The sequence below is a fragment of the Gouania willdenowi genome, chromosome 19 (assembly GCF_900634775.1).
Source record: "Gouania willdenowi chromosome 19, fGouWil2.1, whole genome shotgun sequence".
In the NCBI taxonomy this organism is placed as follows: Eukaryota; Metazoa; Chordata; class Actinopteri; order Blenniiformes; family Gobiesocidae; genus Gouania; species Gouania willdenowi.
In genome coordinates, this window is record NC_041062.1 from 22,342,994 (window position 1) to 22,359,528 (window position 16,535).

Sequence of the window (16,535 nt, forward strand, 5' to 3'; positions counted from 1 at the left end):
TCCTGCCTTGGATGAATGAGACAGGCTGCAGTAACATGTGACAAAGCTTGAATATTTTTAAACTGGTTTTTTCAACATGAAGATGAGTTCATTAAACTACAACGGCCTAAACTCTGTCTAATCACACACCTTTGGGATGTGGTGGAAAGGGACTTTACACCACTGATGAATTTACTTACTTATCCTCTTCGCCCCTAGTGGGATGTAGGGTCTCTACAACAGCTTGCCATCTATTTCTGTCTTAGGCTGCAGTTTAGCATGAATCTCAACTCTGTATCTATTAGAGGTGTGTATACGATTCGTATCCCGATACATAGGTCACGATACGATACATCCCGATGTTGAAGTATAAGACGATTATTGAGATTTTTTTTTTTTTTAATATATGACTTAAGAAGCAACTAATCTGTAAATTTGTACACCTTCATGAGAACATTATGTATGAAATATATTTCATTGGCATATTTTACACTCAAAACATTGGCTTTAACATGCCATGTGCAAACAACTTTTTTTTTTCTTTTTTTTTTTTCTTCTGCGCTAACAACTTAAAATGAAAAAAATAACATACAATCTGCCTGTGGCTTTTGAACCAACTTCAACTTTAGTGCAACATGGCTTTAGTGCAACTTAACTGAGGTATATGCCTAGGACAACAAATAAATGCAGAAAGTTAGTACTTTCTTTTTAGATTTTATTAAAAAACATGCCCAGGTTTCAGTGCATTTCTTTGTGCAGTTACAATGTCTCCTGCAGTGGAAAAGACTTTCCTAGTTAAATGATAAACGATATACCACAGAATCGATTTTTTTCAACACTCCGAGTATCTATGGTTCGTCTCCATTTTGTTTTTGGACGCCTTTTTCTTTTTCGTTTGCCCTGAGAGTTCTGGTCCACGGCGAGCCTTGTGATGTTCCTGTGTGGTCTTCTGAGGATGTGTCAGACTTGGAGTCTGTTCTCTGTATGTTTCATTCGCTTCCATGTCTCTAACCCAAAAAGAAGAACTGATTTCACATTTGTCTTGGACAGTCTTAATTTGGTTTTTAAACTGATGTCCTTGTTCTTCCAGATTGGTTTTAGGATGCTTCCACATATATAGTCTGGTGAACTCTGTGAGGTTCAGGCGGTGAATCTCCAAAATTGTTGCATTTTAATTTGGTCTGGTCCGCTTTCACCCTACTCTTTGCCAAGCGCACCAAACTTTCTTTATTTTTTAACTTCTCTGTACATGCTGTCGAAGGTCAACACTACATGTAGTGCAATCGTTGAATTATTGCAATTAAGTAAATGAATTAATTTTATTGCATAATTGTGACCATCAAACTTTATAGGTTGATTTCACGTGATGTCACATTGCTGCATCGCGTGAGCACGAGATTCAGATGGAGGGCAGGTAGCTTGAGAATCTTCCGTCTGAAATAATCAAAATGGCCATGTTTTGTGTAGTTTACGGCTGCTCCAATCAACTGAGAAAGGAAAAGAGATTTTGTAGAGTACTGAAGATTGTTGTTCACAAAGGTGAGAAATGTAAAAAGCTCACATAACACTGTAAAAAGTGGATTATAAACCTTTAGGTTATGTATATAACCCCGCTTCTATAAATAATATGAGTGAGATGTCTCACTATGAGATACACAGTCCCTGTAGCCCTCAGAAGCACTTTTCTCAATCTGCCAAGCCCTGATTGGCTGGAAAGAACTGTCCATCCGCCAGGGACACACTCACCCTCTATAAGAGGGAGGGCGGATGTACAATTCCTCATTCAAAATAAGCACCTTTTTGCACTCGTTCGAGCAAGAAGGGTTGTCTGGTTAGACATCTCACTCATATTACTCAGAGAACCGGGGTTATATACTGAACCTAAAGTTCTATTTCATAATATTTTGTGAGCTGTCTCATTATAGGACATGGCACCTCCTGTAGTGCAGACATGTTTATCGAGCGAAAAAACCAGCCGGCAACGCAAAGTTCGTTATACATCAGGACAGCAAAACAGTCCAGCATGTAAACCCGGACAAATAAGAGGGACAAGGACTAACTCGCTGCTGCACAAATGTCCTGAACAGACACTCCCCTGAACAAGGCCCCGAGCAGTGGCCCCCATTGCCCGGGTGACAGGTGATGCTTATCAAGAGGCTTCCCCCTGCGCGAAGTAGCCCAGGAGAAGAACAGCTTGATCGCTCTTTCTGAGGCCCCCTACATGTTCATGTACATTTGTAATGCATGGTCTGAACACGACAAATGAGACTGCTGCTCATCCTGCGAGGCAGGAAGGCCAAAAGGTCAAATGGAGATGAAGAGTCTACCACCGCCGGCACAAAGGCGGGGTTGGGCTCCAAAATCATCCTCACATCACGCGACAAGAGCTGAGCGTATGACGAGTGAACCGAGAGCACACAGATGTCACTAAACCGCTTAGCTGAAGCCAGCACTAGTAATAACACAGCTCACAGGGAAGCAACCCTAAGGCTAGCTTCCCCCAGTGGCTCAAGGGGAGGAGGCTTAAGATCCTCCAACCAATAATAATCATTATTAATTAAAATAATGAATTATTATTAAGTTTTAATGAAAACCACCACCAGATGGAACCAGCGGCCTGGTCATGTCTATGCTCTCTTCATAGACAAAGAACCCTCCACTTGCAATTGTACAGAGGGCTAGTGGACATGAAAAGGGGGTCGTGAGCCAAACTTCCCATGAAACATGTCCTCTCCCGACCGTCCGAGGACCATGCTTTGGTGGTGGGGAGGATGGGCCATGAGGAGCCCATGGATGCACGCGTGAAAGCGTAACAGGTCTGACCTTCTGAGTAGCACTTTGTCAGGCACACGCTAAGATGGGTACCTGTGTCATTGCTGTGTAAATTACGCAGCTGGTCAGCTGATTCTGGCCTGACGCTCCTTGCCATTAACGGGACACAAGAGTTTGATGGTCAAAACATGGAGAGGAAGACCGAAGCGACATCCATGGATTTCTGCGCACAGCATCCTCTCTGCACCGCAGCGTGCCACAGCGCGTTTCTCTCCCTCACACAACACTTTATTCTGCATTTTCTTTCATTGGCTGTTAATATTATCTATTGTTTTATTTACATTATTTTCTTGTACTAGAAAGGTTAACTGGAGCCTTTTTTCTCATCTCTACTATGTATTGTGTCAACATTCACTGCAGCTATGATCTCTGTGTGTAAAGCTGTGAGTTTGCACCTGCCTGTGAGTCATACCATTTTTCCATCGCAGAAACAGTCACCGCAAACAGTTCCAGAATTGATGAATTGCATTGCGTCCACTGCATTAATTTATCTAAGTGTCTATTGATACAGAAGCCTATCAGTAGCCCCCGGGACTATTGATACGGAAACGTACGCTTTCCGGACCTTTTCTACATAAGCGTAATGTGCCTGTGTGTTATCATCATGTTAGGTTGGCCGATTGGACTAAGACGCCTGACTCAAGAATTATTCCTTCTGCTGCCGTGGGTTCAATTCTCACTTTTGTCATATATATTTTTTCATTCATTTCAAAATAAACATTTTAGGGTATTTCCTGGGTTAGGGCTAAAATAAAAGGGTTAGCGGGGTAGCTAAAAATAAATACGAGCTAAAATAAAACTGACGGAACTTTAAGTCACATGGTGCACTTATCACGTCACCTAAACTTGCCAATGAGGGGCGCTGCGTATGAATAGACTGGCAGTCTATTGATATGTTTTTGTATCAATAGCCACGGCCTTAATTTATTTGCATTTCCCCCTTCCATTTTTTGCTCCAATTATGAGACTACTTTACATATTCATCAGAGGGAAACGCGCTAAATGGATTGTGGTGCGCTGAACATGCGCAGTCCTAATTCTCTGGGGTTTGTACCCCTTATCAGCATGTGGAGTGACTCCGTCCCTTAGTGTTTTGTCTTGTTGATTTTGCAACTGCATGAAGTAACTCCGTTTTTTGTTGGATGAGTTGTAATTTATGAGGTATCAGTGATATCACGCATGTGAAGCTGATAATATTGCAGCTGCTGTGTGATCCTCTCATGTTAGCATGGACCCACATTTGAGGAAGGTTTTCAACACATTAACTGTTGGATGTACAACACCAAGTATTAGTGACATCAAAGGAAAGAGGAGGTCCAACCTAGGTCAGAAAATCTGTACCTAATAAATGGTAAATGGACTTGATTTTATTTAGCGCTTTATCACCACACTGAAGCAGTCTCAAAGCGCTTTACATAACAGCTCATTCACCCAATCACTCTCACATTCACACACCAGTGGGACAGGACTGCCATGCAAGGCGCTAGTCGACCACTGGGAGCAACTTAGGGTTCAGTGTCTTGCCCAAGGACACTTCGACACATAGTCAGGTACTGGGATCGAACCCCCAACCTCTCGATCAGAAGACGACCCACGACCACCTGAGCCACGGTCGCCCGTAATAAAAGTTTTAGACTTCAAAATGTCATCACAGACACTTACTGACCAATATCAAAGCTAAGTCAGATTGAAACATTATTTATTAATGTGAATTTGAACTCAAAACTCCAAAATATGCACGGGAAGAAAGTATAATGTCATCAGTATGATTGTCTATAATGAAAGTATGTTCCATTTTTCTCATTTTCATTGATCGTAAATACATTTAAGACTTTGTCATAAAATAATCATATAACTATAAGTTAGTTATTTGATAAGCTACAACTATTGCTCTTCCTGTACAGAATTTTTTTAAACTTTCTTTTTATTTTGCTTTGCAGACAATAGTGACATCACCTCAGCTCTGTCTAAACTCACTGAGCCAGCAGCAGCTGTGCCAATCACCAAACTGTCCGTTTCCAGTATGGTGCACACCGCCAGGAAACACATTCGCCGCCACCGACGCACTGACGAGTCACCACTCAGCAATGAAGTCCTTAATTCAGTGCTTCTGGTATGCATCCTTGCTTCAAAGAAAAGGTTGCTAATGCTAAGAATAAATCAACAAATCAAGAGCTGGATAATATGTAATGCTGCTTTCACTGTTTGCAATAAACTTTATTATAAATGACTGAGAATTTACTCTAACTAAATTTACTTTTAATAGTTACTATAATAGTAACAGTTATTACAGAGTAATTAATTTAGTTTGTATTTTGCATGGTTGTGTTATGTTTGCCTATTGGAAAGAATAAAGTGCTAACCTACTGCTCATGTGACTTACCATATGATCTTTTTTATAGAAGTAAACAAAAAGGCTGAGCTGGGATCAATCCTCATTCGCATAATGTTTTGTGTACTTGTTTCTAAAATGTGTTTCCTTCTTTCCATCCCCTTTTTTGTTTCAGTATCTCTTTCCTGATGCTGCTGTGGAAAAGTCATCAGACAGTATCAAGAAAGAAGTGGTCAATGAGCAGGAGAAGAACACAGATTCCGTAGGTGGCTTTGTACTTGTAGTAAGGTAAAGGTGTGAGTTAAAAGGTGGAGGCCACAAATTACACCAATATTGCAGTGTAAATTGTAAATTTTTCACATGGTTGAGACGTCCCGATTGAAACAAGAATTTTATGTAGATAGATAATCTCTAATATAGAGAAGGTTGGAGAAATAAGTAGCCAAAAGTGCAAAATAAAATCTGAAGCCATAGAACTGGAGGTGTTCATGTACAAGTCCAATGAACATATTTGCACCAAAAATAATCTGAATAAAATCAGGACAAATGCTCTCTTAGAGGCCATCACTGACAAAATCAAGACTGAAAGACTGTGAAGAAAAGATGGCAATTTTTAATTTTTTTTTATATATTTGTTTTTTTTTTACCTTTATTTAACCAGAAAAGTCTTTGAAAACCAGCTCTCAAGCAGTTAGTTAGTATTAACTATGTGTCCAATAGTGAATTTTAACCAATCACCCTCTGGTTACAAGGCTGCTTCCTTAACCATAAGGCCACCACTGCCACTTTATATAAGAAGAAGATTGGGGCGTGCCCGGCTGCTTGTTGAAGATGCGATGTATCATAGGCTGTTTGCTGCTCATTGCACACTGGAGGATAGATCCATTCCACATATATCTACCTTCCACAAACGAATGTAATTTCTATTAGTCTGCGACGGACTAATATATGAGCGCATAGGCCTGAGCGCTCGCATTCTGGACCTGCTTGGGACAGGTCACAGGAGTGGATTAGACTGGTTTCACTTTACAGTGAAAACACACTTATCAGGTATGTAGGGCCCTTATGCCTGTATCTTTCAAGTTAAGGAATCATTTAATCGACCAATAAAAATTGAATCCACTGAAAGTGACATAATGGGAATGAAACACAGAGGGGCCATTAGTTCATTCCGTCGCCCTGCACCCCTTCCCGCTCAAGAGCTAAACACATGTCGAATCGGCCACCCGCGACACCGACTAAACTGCCCAAAAACATATGCAACTGACCAAAATACAGAGCCGAGCAGTTCCCGCTTAACTTTTGTCTGTGAAGCTACACCCCGTTTCTGGTGAAGCGCTACAAACATGGAGGGAGGGACTGAGCAGCCTCCGTCAGCTTCACCTGCACAGAATGTTTACTGGTAATTTGAACATCTCATCAGTGCTACAGAAGATCTGTGGGAACAAGTTGTGGACGAGGCCACCGATGCCAGGGATAATGATGATGATGATAATAATACATTTTAGTTAAAAGTGCCTTTCAAAACACCCAAGGACACTGTACAATGGAGTCATAAAGCAATAAAAACAGGAGCAACAGAATACAAACAATAAAAAACAGTTGCAACGGAATAAAACAGAGTACCGCATTGAGATGGTGAGTGTGGCTAGGTGGTGGAGGAGTGTCTGAACAGGTGAGTTTTGAAGGAGGAGTGGGAGGGAGTCTATGATGTGGAGGTCAGGGGGGAGAGAGGTCCAGAGCTGGGGAGCAGAGCGGCTGAAAGCTCTGCCCCCCATGATGATGAGTTTGGCCGGTGGGACAGAGAGATGGAGGAGGAGCGGAGTGTGCGGGCAGGAGTGGCGATGTGGATGAGATCAGATACTGTACGTACGGAGGGGCCAGGTTGTGAAGTACTTTAAATGTAATGAGGAGTATTTTGAAGTTGATTCTTTGTTTTATGGGAAGCCAGTGAAGTTGTTGTAGAACGGAGGTGATATGGTGAGTGGTAAGGGTCCCTGTGATGATCCCCTACCACTGGGATGGTAGAGTCTGAAACATTGTACGTTCATGATAACTTGATAGCTTCTAATATTCTAACCCCTAGTGGTGAAACAACTGATGAATCTTGTGTCTATTTATTTTTGTCTAATCATCTGGAATAATATCAGGATAATTTAAATTGGGTTATTTTAAATTAAGTTGATCAAAACTTAGTAAACCTGCTCAGATTCCATAAACCATTGATCCTGAGGGGAAATTGGGTGACATTAATGCTGCTTTCATACATCTTTATATGACATGTGATTATAAATTAAATATTATAAATTAATAAGGAGCAGTAAGAATAATCCTTGTCACTACGATCTGTAGCTATTTTTTAATTTCAGTTTACACATTGATTTAAATTACACTTTTATTTTGACATACATTTCTGTTTAATTGTGGTTTTTTCTTTTTAATTATGTTTTAGTTTTTGTATTTATTTCATTTTTATTACTGGTTTCTGTGTCACACTGATTTTTACTGACATTTGTTCATCCTTTCTGGTATCTATTCCTTTTATCTAGAATCTTTACATCCAGATGAAATCGGCACCCACTGACAGTCTGACTCATCGGCTGGCGTTGTGCATTTGCCTTGTCAACTGTAACTACGGCGGACTTCGTGCTGTTGCACACCTCTGGCAGGAGCTTGTTCTGGAACTGCGCTATCGTTGGGAAAACAACTACAATGTCTACGGGTAGGAAGAGGCGAACTAGAGTCCCCTTGTACATTATATGTGGATATGATTGGTTCTTTTCAACCCAGACTGAATGGCAGGGATTGGTCAGAGTTTTTATGGGATTGCAGCTGTTACAGAGCTCTGATTCTTTTCACTCATTTTCTGAATACATGATGTATTGACTAGTCTGCGAATGGAAGGATCATTTCACCCAGAATAACAAAATTGTTTCTGAACAGGATTGCAGACTGTACCTCTAAGCCATCCTGGCAATATTTTTGAAAAAAATTTATTCTTGTAGTCATCATGTTCTTCCTTCATCTGTAGGTTGAGTGCCGGACCTCCTGATCTACGCTGCTGTATTTTGCATCAGAAGCTCCAAGTAAATAAGATTGTACTCTTCAGAGTGATGTTAAATATCTATGTTTCTGCTGGTGTTAGTCTTTTCTCATTTATTATTGTTAGAACAAATCTTTGACAGTGGCCACGGTTACATGATGTTTCTTAATTCTGATTTAATTATTCTGAATTAAACTATTCAGAATTAAAGTATTCTGCTTTGTGTTTACATGGAAGTAGTAATTCCAATTTGAGATTTATATGAAAACATGTTTATTCGCCTTTATTGAATTCCACTGTAGATCTGGGGGTTGGGAAGGGTTCAGATTGTACAGGGGACGGACTTGACGTATTCACATCTACTTTTTCTTTTTGGCTAAAACATAGAAGACCACATAATAAGAACTATTTTCACTTTACTTTGATTGTAGTTTTGAAGCAGCCGCTCCACAATAATGTACTGTTTCACTTTTGTCCGCCGAGGAGGAGAAGTGACATAGAAGACATTCTTTGGCCAATCAAAGCCAGCAGTTGCAACGGCTGCTCTATCTTCATCTACAGGATGTTGAGTGGAAGGAGAACTTTGACAACCTGCGCGTCATTAGTCAAGCTCTGGGTTCTGTTGCAGGGATTCATGTCCCCTGATGAAGCCTGTTTTGTTTGCCAATGTCCGTGTGAATGTCCGCATGTTTATGCTTCTGTCCATCCACTCTTTTCATTATATTCATGTCTACTTAGCCTCTGACTAAATACTCTCAGCTAGAGTCCAACGCTTGCTTGCTCGTCCATCCTGGATTATGTTGTTACCAGCGTGTCATCTCGACCGGACGAGCATGCGCAAAGCGACCGGATTTAATTTAAAGCGAATTTAAACTTGCACGTATATTGGTCTTGGATGCACTAGCATGCCTTGGGCTGTGGGGATGAAACTTGTACTGGGCTTAACCTTAGACACGTTGATCCCAAATATCTGTTTTAGGTATTACCACTCACTCCTTCCTTCTGTCCACAGCCACCACCTTTATACCTAAGATTCATACTTGTCACCAGACTGGCTTGATTAGACAACACAATATGCACAACCACAAATTCACATCTCACTTTAAAATAATCAACTCTTCCCCACCCTTTCCATTTCCTACCTTGAGTTTCTCCTCCCTGTTCCCTTTCCCCCCACCCCCTCACCTAGGTGTAACACTGCCCTCTCTTTTTACATCCTCCCTATAATAAAATGTTTCTTACCTTTCCTTAGGGAGGTCACAATTATGAATAACAAAACATGCATTGCTAACTTACAAAATATTGCACTTCTTGTAATGTTGACTTTTGACAGCTTGTGCAGACAAAGAGAAGAACAAAATAAATAGAGCGCAAATAAATGTGTACAAGGTCGAGGAATCATTTCATTCGGAATTCAAATCTGTAAATAAACCAACCACTTAATTTAGATTGAAGCCATTTTCATTCGGAATTAGGGTTTTACAGGGTCGGTTTAAAGAGGATTACATTTTTATTCTGAATTAAAGGGGAATTAAAGCTCTCATGTAAATGTGGCCACTGAGAACAAATAAAGTCAGCAGAATTACCGTTTGGATGCCACTAATATAACCTTACTGCTTTGATAGATGCTGAACTGTTGTATAGAGAGGAAAAAAACAAGAGACGAAGCTTCCAAAGAGGGAGGTAAAGGAAAAGAACACAGCAGCCTCCGTGTTCCAAACTCAACAGCTGCCTCCAATTCAGCAAGAGAGATGTCTCAGGGAAAGTCCTGGGACTCGTGGAGTGACAGCGAGGAGGAGTTTTTTGAGTGTCTGAGTGATCAAGGAGAGACTGATAGTTCACAGAGCGAAGGACGAAAGGACTGCAGTAAAAGCAAAGCAGAAGGAAGGCGGCACGCCTTCAACAACATGACGCTGCTCAACTCCACAGAGCCACTCTATGTTCCCGTCACACAGGTCAGCATCTTTACTGCCACATTCCCATGGTGAAAAGAACAATAATCAACTGTATTTATGTATACTGCACTTGTTTTAACAACTTTACTAGCTGCTGTACAAGTCAAAAACAAGAAAATAAACAGGCAGACAAAAGTCCATGGTTTACAACTGCTCCAAAATATCTTCACAACTTTCCAGTCACTATATAATGATTCACTTCAGAGGAAAACAGGTTCTGTAAAGTACCGGTAAACTTGTAGACAATTTTAGAAATGTGAATAGCTCTTTCTTTTAAACTTTTGATAATAATCCTGTGTAGAAAATCATTAATAAGGAAACGCAACTAATGAGAAGCTATACTACTAGAAGAGCACCCTCTTCTGGTCAGGGCTCAAAGCAGACAGAAAATGGGACGTTCTTTGTAGCCTGTAACGTGCTGATCCTGGTCTGAGGCGACTGTTGGTTTGAGGGACAACGCACAACAAAGGACAATTTCATCCAACTTGATCAACATTTGATTGTTGTAAAGAAGAGTTGAGACTCGGTCTGTTGTTCACTTAAAACCCAAGGTTCACAACTCAAAGCTCCCACTCACACATTGAGTCTAAGCACAAAATTTTTTTTTTTTTTTTTTGAACATCAATGGTGTCCTAGTTTTTAATACCAGTTCCTACTGAAAATTCTTGATTTTGCAACCAATTTTTGTATGATTTAGAGGAATTTTGTGGAATTGTTTGTAAGAAATTGCAAGACTTGTGAAAAAATTGATATTTCTTTCCACATTTTACAATTAAAAATGACAAATATATAAACAAAGAAAATCTGGAAGCCCCTAAAAATGTTGCAGAGTTTCATTAAATTGGTGGAATTGAGATATCTACAACTGGATTAGTGGATTAGTTGGTAATTTACACAATAGTTCATGTTATCTCTGTCATTTTTACTGTCTCCTGTGGGCCGAATTGGATGCTCTAAAGGGCTGGATTTGACACGTGATATAGGAGATGAGGAAATGATAATCAGAAAAAGGTAGGGAGCCCACAAACCTACCGGTAATCGTTTCCTCCTTCCAGTAATTATTAGGAAGTATTGTGGACAATTTAATGTATGATTAAGTTTTGATTTTCTTTGAATAAAAACTTTTCTTATTTACAGTTTCATTTTATATCCAACAACAGTGAAGCCACAACCTTTTGAAATTTTCATATTAAAAATGTTTCTTGAAGGTTTATTATGCTCTTTGTGAAACATTATTTGGACATTTCATCCTCATCATCGTCGGAATAATTTTTTACACAGGCAAATGACCAAGTCTGTTTGAAATGGTTTCCATTAGCGGTGGACTTGTGTTTTGTGGGCAGGAACCTGCACCCATGACGGAGGATCTGTTAGAGGAGCAGTCAGAAGTTCTTGCCAAACTGGGATCCTCAGCTGAAGGTTCTGTTCTACGAGCTCGGATGCAGAGTGCATGTCTGCTTTCGGACATGGAATCCTTTAAGGTGAGACGACCCAGTAAGAATCATCTTCAATGTACACGAAAAATCACTTATCAGCCAATCACATGGCAGAAGCTCTCTTTTTTGTAGACTTTAGGTGGGGAAAAAGAGTAATCAGCATGTTTATACCCTAGTTTGCAGTTCCTTGTATAACTGATATTTGAGGCACTAATCCAAGTAAAAAGTGATAGATATCAGTCCCTGCAGGGTCTTCATTTAATTTTCCTTCATTTTGTGACCAATTTTTATTTAATTTGGGGACATTTTGTGGAATAATTTGAGAGAAATCTCAGGATTTTGGAAAAACTGAGAGTTCTTTCAACAATTTGAGACTAAAAATGTCTTCCATTGTGTGATATAAGCTTAGGGAAAACTGTGACCCCTGCAAATATTGTGAAGTTTCAGTGAATTTGTGAGTGACAGATAAAAAAACATGAATTGTGTAAATTACCAAATAATTCAGTTGTAGATATCTCAGTCATTTGAGCTATCTTTGGGGGAACATTGGATGCTCTACAGATGTAATGGAAATGAGGCGTGTAACTTTAAACTGTGCATGGATAGGTGAAAAGTGCCTGTAGTGCTTACAAAGGTCAGATGAGAATGGGTGTAGGCCTTGGCTCCTCTGCTGGTGTTTCAGGCGGGTGGTTGGTTGGGGGTGGGGTTGCGGATGTAGGCAGGGGGCCTTAGGGTTGGGTTGGGGTCGGTGGCGGGGTGCGCCGGGATAGCCTGGGGCTCCTTGGCCCCCGCTCTTTCTGCTGGCCTGGCTGCATCTTCGGGCCCGGGGCAGTGCTTGGGTTTGCAGTAGCGGTTCTTGCACATACATTGGTCTACGATGCACTTGCACGCCTTGGGATGTGGGATAAAACTTGTACTGGGCTTACCCTTAGACACTTTGATCCCGAATACCTGTTTTAGGTATTACCACTCACTCCTTCCCTCTGTCTACAGCCACCACCATTATACCTAATCTTCACACTTATCACCAGACTGGCTTGAATACACAACACAATAAGCACAATATGGACAACTATAACTTCACATCTCACTCTCACTTTAAAATAATCAACTCTTCCCCACCCTTGCCATTTCCTACCTTGAGTCTCTCCTCCCTATCAGCTGCACTGCTGTGAAGAGTTCACTATGTAGTCTTTTTTCTTGATCCTGCCCTCTGCTTATTTAATTTTGGATAAAAACTTCAGTGGGATTTAGAAAACTTTTGTCCTGGGGGTTGATTTCAAAATAGATTTTTAGCATGACAATGTAATCAAACTTTTGTACCATTTAGTGCAGTGGTTTTTAATCTTTTCAGCCCACGACCCCCAAAATAAAGGCGCCAGAGACCTCTGGACCCCAACTGTACCTGAAGGTGGTTGAACACAGACATGAACATTGGAGAACAGTCATGTGGAGATAGGGCATCTATAAGGGGTAATAAAGGGGAGAGATTTTTGGGGCCCATTCATATTGTCAGTAAAACGATGGTCGATTGTTCTATGAATCTGTGATAACCACATTTATTTATTTATCTGAATAATAAACACTGTTATCCAAGAAATGTATTAATATTTGTGCCATAGTATATAGTCATCTTAAAGATGTAAATCCTTGTTTTACTCAGAAATTAAATGGGTTAAAAGTGACCACAACTAGTGGAAAAGGTGATAAAATGGGATTTAAAAACCACAGAAATTGGTTAACAGTGGCAAATTGATGGTAATAGAATTTAAAAATGTAGGGAAAATTAGATTAAACTGGCAAATAATAAACAAGACAAATCATTAATGCGGTTAAATTGGCAAAAAAATAAGCATGACATATGGTGAAAATAGGTTAAAAGTGACAATAATGAGTCAACATATGCAACATTAGGTGGTAAAAGAGGTGGGAAGAGCTTATAAGTGCCTAAAATGTCTTGAAACTGGAAAAAATGTGCAGAAAAGGCATTGAAATTTGATAGAGAAGTGGCAGAAATGGGAATGTCGCAAAAATACATTAAAAAGAGCAAAAATATGGTAAGAAAAAGTGATGAAAATAGGTTGAAATATGCCAAGTTTGATGTAGTTGCAGAAAAAAGGGTAAAACTAATAGTTTCTTGAAGGCATCTGGCGACCCCCTCCCAGAGTCTCACGATGCCAGATGAGGTCTTGACCCCAAGGTTGAGAATTCCCAATTTAGTGTATGTACTTTACACTTTGTTTTCTAACCATTACAGTGATGAAGTAAAAAAAAAAAATACACATTTTTGTCCCTATGAAATAAATTCCAATTAAAAGTTAAATGTTTAGTTTTGTCTGATTTAATGTTTTGAACAACTTTTCCAAGAAGACAGGAGGACAGATAAGGATTACAGGCAGTAATTATTTACGTAAAAATGTAATCCACTTTAACGCACTTGTTTTCATGTTTACTTTTTTCCACAGGCAGCAAACCCAGGATGTGTGCTCGAGGACTTTGTTCGCTGGTACTCTCCGAGGGATTATGTAGAAGAAGTGGTTGTTGATGAGAAGGGTAACAAAGTGCTGAAAGGAGAGCTCAGTGCACGGATGAAGATCCCAGGAAACATGTGGGTAGAGGCGTGGGACACAGCCAGGGTCACTCCTGCACGCCGACAAAGAAGACTTTTTGATGACACCAAGGAGGCTGAGAAGGTACCTTCACTGAGGAAACCATATGCTCATAATGCTTGTTCTTTGGTTCTGTTATGGTAGAAGTTTGTTTTTCTGCTTTAAAATGTGTCCGTTCTCTTTTCAGGTTCTGCATTATTTGGCCATGCAGAAACCTGCTGACTTGGCCCACCATCTTCTGCCCTGTATGCTCCATGCTGCTATTCTGAAGTTAAAGGAAGAAGGTCAGTTAATAATATTCATTGTATAAATGGGATGTATTGCCTTCTGTCACCAACGACAACTATGCAGAGTGCTACTGCACTAAAATCAGTCCCTGATTGGATTCTTACTTCAGCAGCTCATTCTGATACATCATAGACAAAGAGCTTCTGCCATACGATTGGCTGGTGGTTGTTTGCATTTCCAGGCAGTTAATTCCATGTGTACTGAGTCAGGGGCCAGTAGGCTTTGACCTCAGGTCCTAGTGAGTTACTGTGAGTTTAATTGCTCATGTTATGTACCTACTTTTACTGGGCTTCCCACCTTCAAACACAACCTCATTTGGCCATACATGAAAATGCTACTTGCCCTCCCACTTTTCTATGCATTACATACTTCCTACAGGCACTGCACTAGTTTCAAAAATCTAAATGCAATCAAGAACAAATACTTTTGAAATAAAGTTTCTAAATTGACAAGTAAAAATGCAGCCTTTCCATTTCACGATGGCAGAACCAAAACTGTGTGAAAGGGTGATGGTCAGCAGTTGGTTTATCTCGGATCATCTCAGCGTTCAAATCATACCTGTCAAGTATCCCGTTTTGGCCGGGAAACTCCCGTATTTTACCCCTCTTTCCCGCCATCTTCCGGTATTAGTATTTTCCCGTAATTATCCCGTATTTTAATGTAATAATAATTAAAAGATGCCTTACTAAACTGAACGCCGTCACTAGCCTCGTGAGAACTGTCACCTGAAATGACCTGAGTGGCAGTTCTCGCGAGATTAAATTAGATTAGTGCTGACAGCGGCAACAAACCTGGAAACAACTCAGAACAGAGATGATGAATGAAGACGTTCTGGTGATAAAAACCAAGGACTGGTGTAAATACATTGTAAAATGTGACAGAGAGTTTATCTTCATAAAGACCATCAGGATGTGACACAGTTACACGTTCTGTTAGATTAATAACTGAGATTTTAACGTCTACCACAGTGGAAGAACCACGTAAGTCACCATGAAAAATCAGCCAATCACAAGCTCTACAAATATACACTGCTTTAAAAAAAGTGTTAAATAATGTAAAGTCTGTAATAAATGTGTCTAATAAGTCATTAGTGAATACCAGAGAACCACATGAGTGATCATGAGAAATTATAATAAAATATATAATGAAAATAAAATGTTAATGTTTAACTTAAAGACAATGTTAAATTAACAGTAAATATGCAACGTGTTGACTTGCATATGAACTGTAAGTATATAAAATAAACACATGTGCTTCATATACATATTTATGTTTTTATTTAGGCTGTTTTATAATTTAGGAATTAGGGCTGGGAGATTTAGAAAACTATAATATTGCATATATCATATGAAACAAAATATTAGTTTTAGGAGTCACTGCTTTTACTTCTCAGAACAACATGTAAAGCTCAGTTAGATGATTAATGAGTGTCACATATTGATCAGCTGTTTGTTAATAAATGTCACTGTGTAGCATTTTGCATCAGCAAATTTAGCCCAGAATTGTCTTTCTGGTCAGACTTTATTTGATAAAATTATCTATATTTATATCATATATCACCATTTTGAGAAAAAATATTGAGATATGAGTTTTGGTCCATATCACCAGCCCTAGTAGGAATGTTCACAGCATTTCAATGTTAATAAAGGTCGACCAACCAGATTCTAATCACATAATTGTATTTAGTAAGTGGTTGATGAGTAGGTATTTTAGATTTCTTGTACGCCTATCTTAAAATATAAGGGATACTGGAGCTTGGTTGGGCAGGTGGGATGGCTTGTAGTGGGCGGCAGAAAATTTTCCTTATTTTCAAATCCAAAACTTGACAGTTATGGTTCAAATCCAGAGAAGAATCAAACACAGCTGCTGACTTCATAAAGACCCACAATAAAGAAAACACCAGTCAGTAGCACACAGAGTGTTTCAGTATTTATATCTCGCTTTGTTCAGAAGAACTTCCATGACTTCCACACCCATAGGTTGTCTGAAGATGCTACTAATAAATGTACCCAGTCGGGCCCATGCGTGTGAGTGGCTTTGATCTGGAGGAGGGTCTTCTTC

At 39.7% G+C, this 16,535-nt stretch overlaps 1 protein-coding gene across 3 annotated transcripts in view; it reads left to right on the forward strand.

Moving 5' to 3' along the window:
- rab3gap1 (RAB3 GTPase activating protein subunit 1) overlaps positions 1-16,535 on the forward strand; it is a 55,021-nt gene that overhangs the window by 23,765 nt on the left and 14,721 nt on the right. For all 3 annotated transcript variants that reach the window (XM_028475527.1, XM_028475529.1, XM_028475530.1), the window contains exons 13-20: positions 4,752-4,924; positions 5,319-5,405; positions 7,693-7,865; positions 8,175-8,229; positions 9,812-10,141; positions 11,485-11,622; positions 14,043-14,270; positions 14,374-14,470. In XM_028475527.1, the coding sequence (XP_028331328.1) occupies positions 4,752-4,924; positions 5,319-5,405; positions 7,693-7,865; positions 8,175-8,229; positions 9,812-10,141; positions 11,485-11,622; positions 14,043-14,270; positions 14,374-14,470 (1,281 nt within the window). The remainder of the gene's footprint in view (positions 1-4,751; positions 4,925-5,318; positions 5,406-7,692; positions 7,866-8,174; positions 8,230-9,811; positions 10,142-11,484; positions 11,623-14,042; positions 14,271-14,373; positions 14,471-16,535) is intronic.